The following is a 12,094-nucleotide window of genomic DNA, read 5'->3' on the forward strand; positions in this document are numbered from 1 at the left end:
CCTATAGAAATAGTCTCTCTCCAGCTTTCTTATAGCCCTTTTAGATACTGGAAGGGGTTCTAAGGTCTCCCTGGAGCCTTTTCTTCTCCAGGCTAAAAACCCCCTATGTCTTCAGCCTGTCTTTGTAGGGATGGTGCTCCAGCACCAGGTAAATTCATGGACCACTAGAGCTGCTCTTCAGGGACGAGGGGCTGTTGCTGCCAGGGGGACAGTGTGCCACCTGAGCAAACCATAGCTCTGGGGAAAAGGAAATACACAACTAAATTAAAAATCACAGGGGGATCACTCACACTTGGAAAGGACAATATTGTTAAGAAATTTACTGAACAGAGATCTACCTCACCAGCAAAATCTAAAGCATTAATAGTATTGTCACTTCTCTATCAACTACCAAGCTAGCAGTTTTCCTAGAAGAGCAGTCAGTAACTGTCTATACTAGAGTTTCATGAAAAAGTACCAAAAAAGGCATTCAATTCTATAAAAGAAACCTCAGACAAATAAGAAACAAAAAAAATATTCTGATAAATTGTTTACTTTCCTTAGAACATGCAAACAGCTACATCAGAAGATAATTGAAAACATTTTGATTTTCTGTAGTATTCACCCACTTCTCTTTTAGATCAAGAAAATTCATGGCATAAAACATAAAACTTTATTTTTAAAGTCCTTATTTATGTGTTGTGGGAAAAGGAAAAATTCTTCCTAGTTTACATGATAGTTATATGAGATATCTTAGTGTTAATTCTTTCTTTTCAAAGTGAACCTACTGGGAATTAACAGGCTGAGACAGTCTGAGGCCAAAGGGCCAAACTGTACATTATGCACATAAGTGCCACGTGACATTTATGCTGCTGTAATGAAAGTAGGAAGCAGGTTCAGGTTTGCTCAGCGTACTCTAGTCAAGTCTCCTTTATGGTCTCTACAATTTTCTGTGCTGCATCCCAACACTGATTCTACAAGTGGGAGAAGGGTCTGGAATGCAACATTGAAATCTCATGGAGCCTTAAGGACCTAAATGCCTCCTGGTCTTTTTCTCCTTACTGAATCTTGTGTTATCCAGGGGAAACCACAGCACAGATGTCACAGTGTCACCAGCAGCTCTGGAAAGCCTGTTTGGGACCATGGCAAGAAACCACAGCATAGGTGAAGGAGAAGGCTGGGCCCAGCTTCTCACAGGCCAGGAAAACACTGCACAAGCCAAGGGGCTGCCTGATGCTGTTGTAAACCAGCTAATCCCAGCCTTGCAAAAGGTCAGGACAGCCCCTGGGGCTGATCAGGGGCAGCCCAAGCCCTGCCCCCAGCCCTAAATCGCTCCCATCTTGTCTCTTGCCACTTTGCTGTTTCCATTCTGGCTCTGCACTCCATAAAATCCCACTAGTGCTCCACATCAATCTAGTCCCTCAACAGCAAGTCCCTCCTGATCCCAGCTCTGGCTGGGCAGAGGCTGCTGCTGCAGCCCCAAGGGCACTATTTGGCCTTAATGGCCCTGACCAGTCTCACCTGGGAACTCCTGGATTGAGATACATCATCTTAAGTCTAGCGATGAACATACTTGTCTGGAAATTGGCAATATTAGGGAGAGGTTAGCATGAATTTTCACAGTTCTGTATAATCTTTCTGATTCAGAAACTGGGGGAGAAAGACACCTCTAGGAAAGGGCTCCCAGGGGGGTTCTGTAACTGCAGCCAGATTTTCCCTCTCATCTCCTCCAGGCTGAACAAGTCCTACTCCAACAGCCTTTCCTTGTACATCCTGTGACCCTTCTCTGGTCTTGCTCCAGCTCCTTAACATCTCTCTTGCAATGTGGACCTCAAAACTAGATGTTGTCAGATATGGCCTCACAAAAGGGAAATAAACACTTTCTTCAAGCTTTTGGCTGTGATTATTTGACAATACAACCCAAGGCACCATTGTCTTATTTAATGGTTGCATTGATAATTTTCCTTACTAAGGAGTAAGTAGTCCTCTCACTAAGGCATCTGGGAAGGCAAGGAATGGCAAAGGCAGAGAGACTGTAACCCAGAGATTCCCCTCCAGCCTCTCCAGGGAACAGCCAGACATATTCAGCATCTTTTACAGACATTTGGAGGAGTTGATCTAAAGGTCTCTGACTGACTTAAGAGTGCTGGTCAGTATTGGCCATGGAAGGAAATAAACAGCCCCAAATCTCTTTTGCATTGCTTTTTGTTTGTTTGTTTTACTTTTGGCATTTACTGAAGTCACCCTGCTCTGTATCAGTTTAAGCAATGCAAGACATGATTAGGTCCTAGGTATTTAACTACAGATGACTTTGTTGCTTGGAAAAATGACCCAGCTGCAAGCTCTTGTGCCTCATGGTTGGAATCACAATGACTCAGCAGAAGCCAAGAGGACATTTGGTTTCCTTATCAGTACCCAAGAGTAACAGAGGAAGTAAGAATCTCTTCCAGCTGTTGGGTAACTGAGGAGACTGAGGCTAAGATAAACAGTGTGGGAATCTCTAGATTTAATACATGTAATGCAAACTGGAATTGCAGTTAACTGCAGTGACCAATCCTGGCTGAGGAAATAGCTGTCCCTGGAAAAAAATCATAAAAGCAACCAACCAAGTATACAGCCACAAGTATAGATTTCTTCTTTCTTTCCAGCCAAGCTCTGCATCCAGCTCAATCCAAAAGCATGTTTGTTTTGGAAGCCATGGTCTGCTGAAAAGTATTTGGCCAATATCCAAGAGGCCAGTAAGTCCAGATGAGCTGAACAAGCTGTGTCCTTGGATCATGAGATTTGAACAGAATCAATCCTGGATCTCATGCATGTTATTGTTGGCTATTTTTTGGTACAGGGTGTTGGCCAAAATGCCTTGATTAGGACTAAGTTTTTTGTCCCCTAAATTAACTGTTTACAATTCACAAATTTATTATGTGCTTGTGATTTCATGAACCATAGCTCACAGCTCTGGAATAGCTTCTCCAAGGACAATGTGATCATACCAACTTACGTCAAACGAGCAATCATTAGCAATGATGTATAAAACAACAGAGTTTATAATGATATTTGTTTCAGGGCTGTCTGGAGAGGAGCATCTTGGTTTTTTTCTTAGATAGTTGTTATGAGAACTGAGCCATTATGACTCATTCCAGGTGATGGGAGCCTGTTTTTCTTCCTGGGGATCCTTTGTCTACGACTTGCAGAGGCAATAAAACAAAAAGATGCAAAAACATAAGGAATGGAATTATCTTCCTGGGGATCCTTTGTCTGCGACTTGAAGAGGCAATAAAACAAAATGATGCAAAAACATAAGGAATGGAATTATGATAACTAGCCCTCAGTGTTCCTCAGTGAATGCAATAGCACTTCAATCACAGTTATCCAGTGAGGGAGAAGCCAGCTCACATTCAATAGCACTTCAGTCACAGTGATCCAGTGAGGGAGAAGCCAGCTCACATTTACCACAGGGTCAAAACACAAGAGGGAATGGCTTCAAACTGATAGAGAGTAGGTTTAGATTGGATATTAGGAAAAACTTCTTCCCTAGAAGGGTGTTGAGGCACTGGCACAGGTTGCCCAGAGAAGCTGTGCCTGCTCCAACCCTGGAAGTGTTCAAGACCAGGTCAGATAGAGCTCAGAGCAACCTGGTCTGGTGCAAGGTGTCCCTGCCCATGGCAGGGGGTTGGAACTGAATGATCTTTAAGGTCCCTTCCAACCGAAACCATTCTATGATTCTGTGATGATTCTGCAATGGCAATGACAACAGAAGTAGAAAATGTGGGAAAGAGAACATGTATGGGGCATGTATGGGTGCCACATTCTGTAAACCTTGAGCAAATCTGTAGACATTGTATTTGCACATTTCAAAGAGAAACTTGCAGATTTCAAAAGAGGAAAAAGATAACCTCAAACAGGATTTATTTTCTACACCTCTGTGACAGTCAACATGGAGGTCTACAAGTCACCTGAGTGACTGTGTTTGTTGACTTGTGTACATTTGCATTCTGCACAACCTCAGTTTATGTTGAACTGCTCATAAGCTGACACAAAAGTGTTATCCTGAATTCATTTCCATTCTTTCACCAGAAGTGGAGACTGGGGAAGGAATAAAACATGGAGCAAGGAGTCAAGAAGTGACACCAGTGTCGAAGAGACAGAGTAATGTTCAGGGTAGGCAGATGGGCTAACCAGCCTCTGGTGCCTAAGAAGGTCCATTAGGGATAAAGGAAAGGATAATACAGAAGATATTTCTTAATATTAAAATTTTTGAAAATTTTAAGTTAAGTTGATTTCTCAGTTTTTGTTTTTTGTTTTTTTTTAAATTGCCAGCCAGGAAATATTTGCTTTGTTTTATTTTTTTTAAAAATTGCCAGCCAGGAAATATTTGCTTTTGGAAAACTGAGCAGTTTGATGAGAGTCCAGAACTTCAGTGAGGATGACAAGAACAGCCTGCATGACTTACTTGAAAGAGAATGCATTTCCCAACCAGCCCTGGCATGACACCAGCTTGTGACAGCTGTGAAAATGGGCAAAGATCAGTCGGGCCCAGGTGCAGGATCAGTGTCCCAGCAGCTGATGAACCTGTGCATCCAGGCTGCAATGTGACACTCGAGCTGCTCCTCGCCAGCAACGTGACAGGCTGAGAAAGCCACATGAAGAACTATTGTGTCTATAGCACACACACAAATTATTGTAGCTGCAAATCAACTTGAAAAGTCATTCTGTGATGGAAAACCTGAATCAGGGGCAGAGTTCAAGACATATTTTTGCCAGATTTCCATTCAATCCAATAAATATATGTGCTCCAGGTGCCCCCAGCACAGAAATTCCTCAACAAACAGAACCCAGCTTTGGAGCAAAGATGAGATAACACAGTTTAGCTGAAAAAAATGAAGTCACTGTTACTTATCTTGCCCTGCCCCTTTCAGAGTTTGATCTCCATTCTGTGTTAAAGGAGTCCAGAATCCTATCTTTGTCTTCCAGTAGCTTAGGAAACCTTTCTACTTTCCTTGCATTAGAACTACAAGGGTACAAGGGATAATGCTTGGTTCAGTCATGGGTTTCTTCATTTACTGTTTAGGTTTTCAGGTTAAAAAATCATTCTTAAAACTTATAGAGAGCAAATGTTTCACCAATGAAGTTTTAGTTTCGAAGAGTTCCCACAAAAAAACTAGGTCTCAGAGCTGAAGAGTAACACCTTCAATTGCACTCAAGAAGCTCTAACTGTATCAGTCATGTTCTCTGTTCTTACTGTCCCACACTAAAGGGCCCTTGACTGATGATGAGAGTGTCTGCATATTTTGTCTTTCGACAGTTTCACTGCATTCCTCCCTTCCTCTTGGCATTTTCCGTTCTTAATTTCTTTAACTTAAACCTTTTTCTAATTTCTTCTGCAAGGAGACAAATAGGAGTAAAGCATATGAAAACAAGAACTGGAGTAAGTTTAAAACCGGATTTCAACACAGTTTATTGTTGATCCTCATCTTCTGTCTAACAAGGGGAGATTATCCTACTAGTTTATTGGAATTTGTCAATGAATGCAGTGGTCATAGAATCAGAGAAATTCTCAGGTGGGAAGGGGCTCCTTGATGTTTCTAGTCCAAGCTGAGATAACAATGTTGGGAAATAGGAAAGTTTACATTAACCAAAGAGTTTTCCCCAAATAAAACAGCCTGCTTTTAGCCACCTTGCAGTGTATTTCTACAGCAGATGGATGACTGAACTGAATTTCTTGTTGAGGCTGTATATCTGTCTCCTCAGGATTCCCTAGGACCTAGAAGCAAGTACACCAGGAGAAAGGACACACTTTTTCAGAGAGGACACACTACCTGTGCAGGCAGGTCAGCAGACCTGGGTATGCCAGTGACAGACAAAGTGTAGCACAGGACAGATTTCAGAATCTAGACAGATAAGCTTCAGCCCTTCCATGCCACCTCACCAACACACAACATTTTGCAGCCTTCCAGTACCTGAAGGGAACCTGCAAGGAAGATGGAGAGAGACTATTTACAAGGGCCTGGAGTGACAGGACAAGGGGCAATGGCTTCACACTGACAGAGGGTGGGTTTAGATTCGATATCAGGAAGATTTTCTTTCCTGTGAGGGTGGTGAGACACTGGCACAGGTTGCCCAGAGAAGCTGTGGCTGCTCCATCCCTGGCAGTGTTCAAGGCCAGGTTGGATGGGGCTCTGAGCAACCTTTTCTAGTGGAAGGTGTCCCTGCCCATGGCAGGGGGGGGAACTAGATGATCTTTAAGGTCCCTTCCCACCCCAATCATTTCGTGGTTTGATGAGTCTATGAAATTTAGGGTATCAGCAGCTCTCCTCACAGATTGCAACTGCTCTGTCTTCCACAATACCTAAGAAAATTCAGACCCTTTAAAATGACAGAAACACTGTTCAGAAAACAAAACCTTTTAGGGACTGGTTCTGCTTTGACTGGGAGCTCTGCCAAGGATTTCAGCTGGAGGAGGAATGAGGCCCTTCATTTCAGTTTGTTAGAGCAAGCACATTGCAGAAACTGCTAGTACACACTGCGGTCCCAAACCCAGTGGGCTGTGCTTACCTCATTTGTTTCACGTAGGTGAACTTAGCCAGGATGTTTTCTTTAGTCGTGGGCAGTGTGACAAGAATGGGACATCCAAATAAGGTCACTCAGGATGTGTTTAACAACACTGGGTAAAGTCTGTGGCAGAGCCTTATGCACACACACACACACACAGAGCATCCACTGTACATACCCTTGGCTTAGTGCGTCATTATTCCTAGAATAACTCCTGGAGAGGCACTCCACCCTTGTACTTCCAATGCTGAAGATGTGATTGTCCCAGAGCCAGCTGTTACAGTGATTTTAAGGAAGAGGAGGCAGAGGGAAGGGCCCCTGGTTTCTGTGACCTCTTTTGAAGAGATGCAATGCAAAGAAAGTTATTAAATCTGTCTACTCAAACTGCCTCGTGATCTTTGAAGCAGCAGAGAACAAGAGGCTTCCTAAGGCCAGCACAGACACCCAGATAGCACAAAATTCTGCAAAAGGGCAAGCCACACACCTGTTTAAATATAAATCAATACACTTTATTAAGCAAGAGAGCTGCAAGTGCTCCTACGTGATGAAAGGTAGGTCAGCACTGTGAGGGAACGTGTAGTTTGACTCGTAGGAGAATCCTGGAAGGCAAATCCATTATATTGAGTAGAAAACTCCTTTTTTTAACCTGTAAATTTCTGATGGTTCACAAAGCACTTCCAAAGGGTCTGCAAAAGTTACCTGGAGCAAGTTACTTGTAGTATCTTAAACTTGTGAAAAAAATCTTGCCTTTCCCTTGTAAGTCCTCTGCAGCTTATCAGCAATGAAAGAAAGGAGCTACTTGACTAGCAGCAGCTCAAGGGATGACATACAGTTGCTGAAATGAGGGTTTTACAAACTTGAGATGGTAAATTTTTATGGGAAAATGACCTAAGGCTGAAACACAAAGCAGTCAAAACGGGAGAAAGTCAGACCCCAGGCTGCTCCCATGACACTGACTCAGATCCTCCTGGGTATAACTTTGGGTATAATTTGCAGTTAAATGATCATAGCAGAGCATCACAGGTGTTACAGTTGAGGCATCTGGCCCAGGTGAGCACCCAAAATAACTGGCTTAGCCTGAGCTGTGCTGCCTCTGAAGCAAAGAGGCAGCAGGAGCAGGTCTGGGATAAAGCCATGGCAGAGGGAGGAAGGGGAATGAGACCACTAAGGGGCAGAGCATCAATCATAGACTCATAGAATAGTTTGGGTTGGAAGGAACCTTAGAGATCATCTTGTTCCAAGCCCTGATCAATGGCTGATCAATGATTTTCTCAAATTTCAGCCTGAGAGCTGAGGTCTGTCTTATCCATCTTTTCCCCTCAACCTTGTTCTCAAGTGAGAATTTCCTCACTTTACCTTGCTGGTTTCTGACATTCACCATAGGTGATACCTCCAGGCTGTGTCCCAGCTGCCTTTGCAGGATACCTGCACCACTGTGGCACCTGACACAGGCTGAGTAGCATCCCTGCAATGGGAAGTGGAAAATATGGCAATATGAAACATTTCCGATCTTTAAATTCAGTTCAATTTTATTCTTTTTTTTTTCTGCAAGAATTTCTGTAAGGCTCTGCAGCTAATTCTTAGCTGAGAACTGAGAAAAGACATCTCAGCTCATCAAACACCACACAACTATATAGAAATCTAGAAAAGCCATATCAACATAGGTGGTAAAAGCTGCAGAAATATTGTTGTTGGTGATGCATCAGCTAACAATATAGAAATCTAGAAAAACCATATCAACATATGTGGTAAAAGCTGTGGAAATATTGTTGTTGGTGATGCATCAGCGTAACAATAAGAGACAAGAAAGGTTGTCGTAACTTCTCTTGGACTAACAGACATAGCTGAAGAAGTAAAGAAGCTTTCATACACCTAGATATTTCATCAGCAGCTAAAGGGGGAGGAGAAGATAAGTGTCATATGAACAGAAGGAAGAAATGGATCAGCCTGAAATGAAAAAGAAATGGATTGTTAAAAAAAAACTCAAAACAACAAAACCACGAACACATGCAGTGGGAATTTATAGGTTTAGAACAAGTCTATGAGAAAGCAAAATTTGAATTAACATCCTCACAAGCAGAGGCTTAAATAAATTTGTTTTAGCCCAGCAACTTAAACAGCACTTAGTAAAGTCTGGAGTTTTGCTGACCCTGTGGGAAACTTTTGAAAATGCCAAACGATTTAAGCATGTAAAAGAGATCTTTGCTTCTTTGAGCTTCTTTGACATAGAAGAGAAAAGAAACAGCTGCTTACAACTGCTATGTGCTTAAATGAGGTTGAATAAATTTTTCAAACTTCTGAGAATGTTTTCTTTGCCACCAAGACACAGGAGAGTGATCCGAGCAGTACATGCTGGCAGGCACAGAGAAGAGTCATGGTGCACATGAAATATCAAACCAGAGGAACTGCAAATTCCAAGGATCACAAAATATTCCAAGAGGACTCACTATTCTCTGAGTGCCTCTGGCAGAAACTTTTGCACCATCTCCTGAGGTATCCAAATCCACATTTCCGTGAGAATCTAATAGAGGGGACAAAATAAAAACAAACAAACAAACAAAACCCCCAAACATTTATTTTAATACCAGAGTGAAAATATAGGTGGATAATTTCAATAGTAAATACAGATATCACTTTCAAAAAGAGAAGAAAAATTAGCCCTCCTTCTCTGCCAAGCTGTCTTTCAAATTAAAGCATTTCAGACATTATAACCTGTAAAAACATCTGTGGCCTAGTGTTGTCTTTCAGTGACAAAAACTCTGTCAGTCTACTCAGTTTCAGGTCTGACCCTTATACCATTTGGCTAAAAAGTGCTGTCATTTACACAGGTGAATATGCACTGATGCAACACTCTAGATTTACACAGGGGTGGCAGAAGAGTTTGGCAGAGTTTTGCTGATTTTAAACAATAAAAAAAAATCCAGATCCACTTTTGCAGTGAGTTTCAGTTGTATCAGTCCATTAATGCTATCAATCCATTATATGCCAATGTCACTGCTCAACAGCTTATAATGAAAGAATTTTTCATGCTGTGTCCAGCTAGAGGCTGTAACTGAACCTGATACTGCTACAATTAAAATACTCAGGTTTCATCAAAGAAAATTATTCATTTCTTGTTATCCCTATCACCATTACTTGTTATCCCCTATACACAGTGTCCCATTAGTTCAGTGTTTTTGTACAAAAAATGGAACTACTTTTTGGGGGGTTTTAAGCAGAAAATGTGTTTGTAAAGACACAGAACATTGTCAGGACAACTGAAAAGCAGGTCTTGTACCTTGGAACACTTTTTTTACATCCCTGTCCATTTATTACTTTCCAGCTTGGTCATGTCCCTCTGCAGTCTTTCCAAGCTTGCTTGCCATACCTGGAATAATAAAAATGTGCTGATATGAGAGATCTCAGGTCTGATTCAGGCCCAGATCTACTGGCCAAGCTAAGCTGTATGACCATGCAAAACTGCCAGCCAGATGTGCAACGCAGGAACATCCAGTTCTTATATGTTTTACACATCATTTTAAGCTGTTTGGTTAACTTCACATTATTTAGGTGCCTCAAAATGAAACAGGAGAAATAACAGTGACAGTTGATTTGAGGTGAGCTGTGCTCATATCCAGTTCCCTTCGCTTAAATGGAGTGACAGAAGCATCAGCCCAACAGGTTTGCTGTGGAATTTGCACCATAATGAAGGAGGAAATCAGGCCCAGGACAACCTAATATTAGTTTTTTATATATTTGCAACAAAATTTTAGCTGTATTTGGTGCTTCTGCTAAATCAGAGTGCGATTTGGAAACCGAAAGGGAGGTGGGAATCTGAATAAACATGGCTGGATAAAAAAAGAGATAATTCAGGTCTGAAGGGTCATTCCCTTCAGTTCAAGTGCAGTGGATTGTCCTTCCTGGATCTAACAGTAGGGGCGTGGGAAGCTTTCAGATGTCACAGGGTTGTAGATAACATTTGAACATATGATTAGCTTTCGTGAGCTGTCTTTAGAAACCTTACATTTTTTCCCCCACACACCTTAGCCAGAGATCCTTCCCTTGAGGTTTCGGGACACTTAAAATGTTGCTTTGCAGAAAATCAAGGATGTGGAGAAGGTTTTCCTGTGTGATGTCATTTTGCTGCCCTTTATAAGCCCCTGTGGAGAAGAAGGGAACCTGTCTGAGGATTGACGCTCCAGGCACAAGTGCAGGAGAGGAGAGCAGAGACACATCTTGCTGCAGATCCTGACCCACCATGGAGCGCCGAGCCATGCCACAGGGCAGTCCCTGCAGCTCCCTGGGGTACATGCTGCTGGCACTCTGCAGCCTGAAGGCTACCCTTGCCTTCCCCAACTCCTCTCCACTGCTGAATCCCAGCTGGGGGAATGGAGATCGCCTGATGCACCTCTACACAGACACCGAGAGGAACAGTGTCCATCTCCAGATCAATGCTGATGGCTATGTGGATGGTGTTCCTCACCAGACCATCTACAGTAAGTAGCTTCCTATGGAGCCTCAGACTTCATGGGTGCAGGGGAGGGAGAACAAGATTTTTGCTTTCTTGCTACCTATAGAAAATCTCCTCTTCTCATTAGGCAGGTGGAGGAGTATAGCCATGGGATGGAAAATAGGCATAATTATAATCCTCCTTTTGTTTAGCAAATACAATCACTCCAAAGTAATCTTGTGGATGGGGAATTTCATTCCTTGCCTAGCAGAAGTAAAGCCTTATGGTTCCTGTAATAGTCTGCAAACAAAGTCTGCCTGAAATATCCTTCACTTCATGATTTTACCCACAGCTTCTTGTGGGAGTTCCTATTAGAGGTTGGCTATGGCATCCCCCAAATAGCTACTTCCCATTACAGTGACAGGACCAAAGGAACTACACTGAAGGAACTCACCACAGCAGTGCTGGAAAACTCACAGCACCCATAAAACCTGTGTTTTGGGGTAGATAACTACTAAAACTAATTTGGAATGTGCACAGAACATGGTTATGCAAAGGTCAGTTAAAAAGGGGAAAGCTATGAAAGGCCAGACTGGCAAAAAAGAAGTGTTAAGCCTTTGGGGTTCATGAGAAGTAACTATTCCCTACTATGACTAAAATGTTCTCAAACTGTCTCCTCACAAACTGCCCTCAGTTGATTTTATTATGTATTTATTATATATCTTATTATTCTAGTTAAACATAGAATAGTTTACTATTCTTCACCCTTTGCTAAATACTTGGCCCTAACTCTTTAGTTGGTAGAAAAATGGTGTGTTTTTTAAGGCTTAAGGTTCTTTTATAGCATTTCAAAACTAATTCTCTCTCAGCAGCACTCAAATCACAAGTAGCTAGGCACCATAAATCAAGTTAGCATTATTAATGCTGCATGACATCTTCTTCATACACTCAATTAAAAATGTAATTAAGTTTTTACATAATTATATAAGGCTGTTTTTAAAAGTTGTCATTTAATCAGGGAAGTTTTTACATGACTATATAAGGATGTTTTTAAAAGTTGTCATTTAATCAGGGAGAAAAAAAGGATCATATTCTGCTATTTGTTTTTAAGGAATTACTAATGAAACCCTTGCAGGA

The 12,094-nt window shown here is 41.9% G+C and overlaps 1 protein-coding gene across 1 annotated transcript in view; it reads left to right on the forward strand.

The window, feature by feature from the left end:
- Positions 1-10,780: 10,780 nt before the first annotated feature.
- The window catches only part of LOC103801482 (fibroblast growth factor 23-like), a 3,567-nt gene continuing 2,253 nt past the window's right edge, over positions 10,781-12,094 (forward strand). The window contains exon 1 of the mRNA XM_009073898.1: positions 10,781-11,003. Within this exon, the coding sequence (XP_009072146.1) occupies positions 10,781-11,003 (223 nt within the window). The remainder of the gene's footprint in view (positions 11,004-12,094) is intronic.

The sequence above is a fragment of the Acanthisitta chloris genome, unplaced genomic scaffold, assembly GCF_000695815.1.
Source record: "Acanthisitta chloris isolate BGI_N310 unplaced genomic scaffold, ASM69581v1 scaffold9684, whole genome shotgun sequence".
Classification (NCBI taxonomy): domain Eukaryota; kingdom Metazoa; phylum Chordata; class Aves; order Passeriformes; family Acanthisittidae; genus Acanthisitta; species Acanthisitta chloris.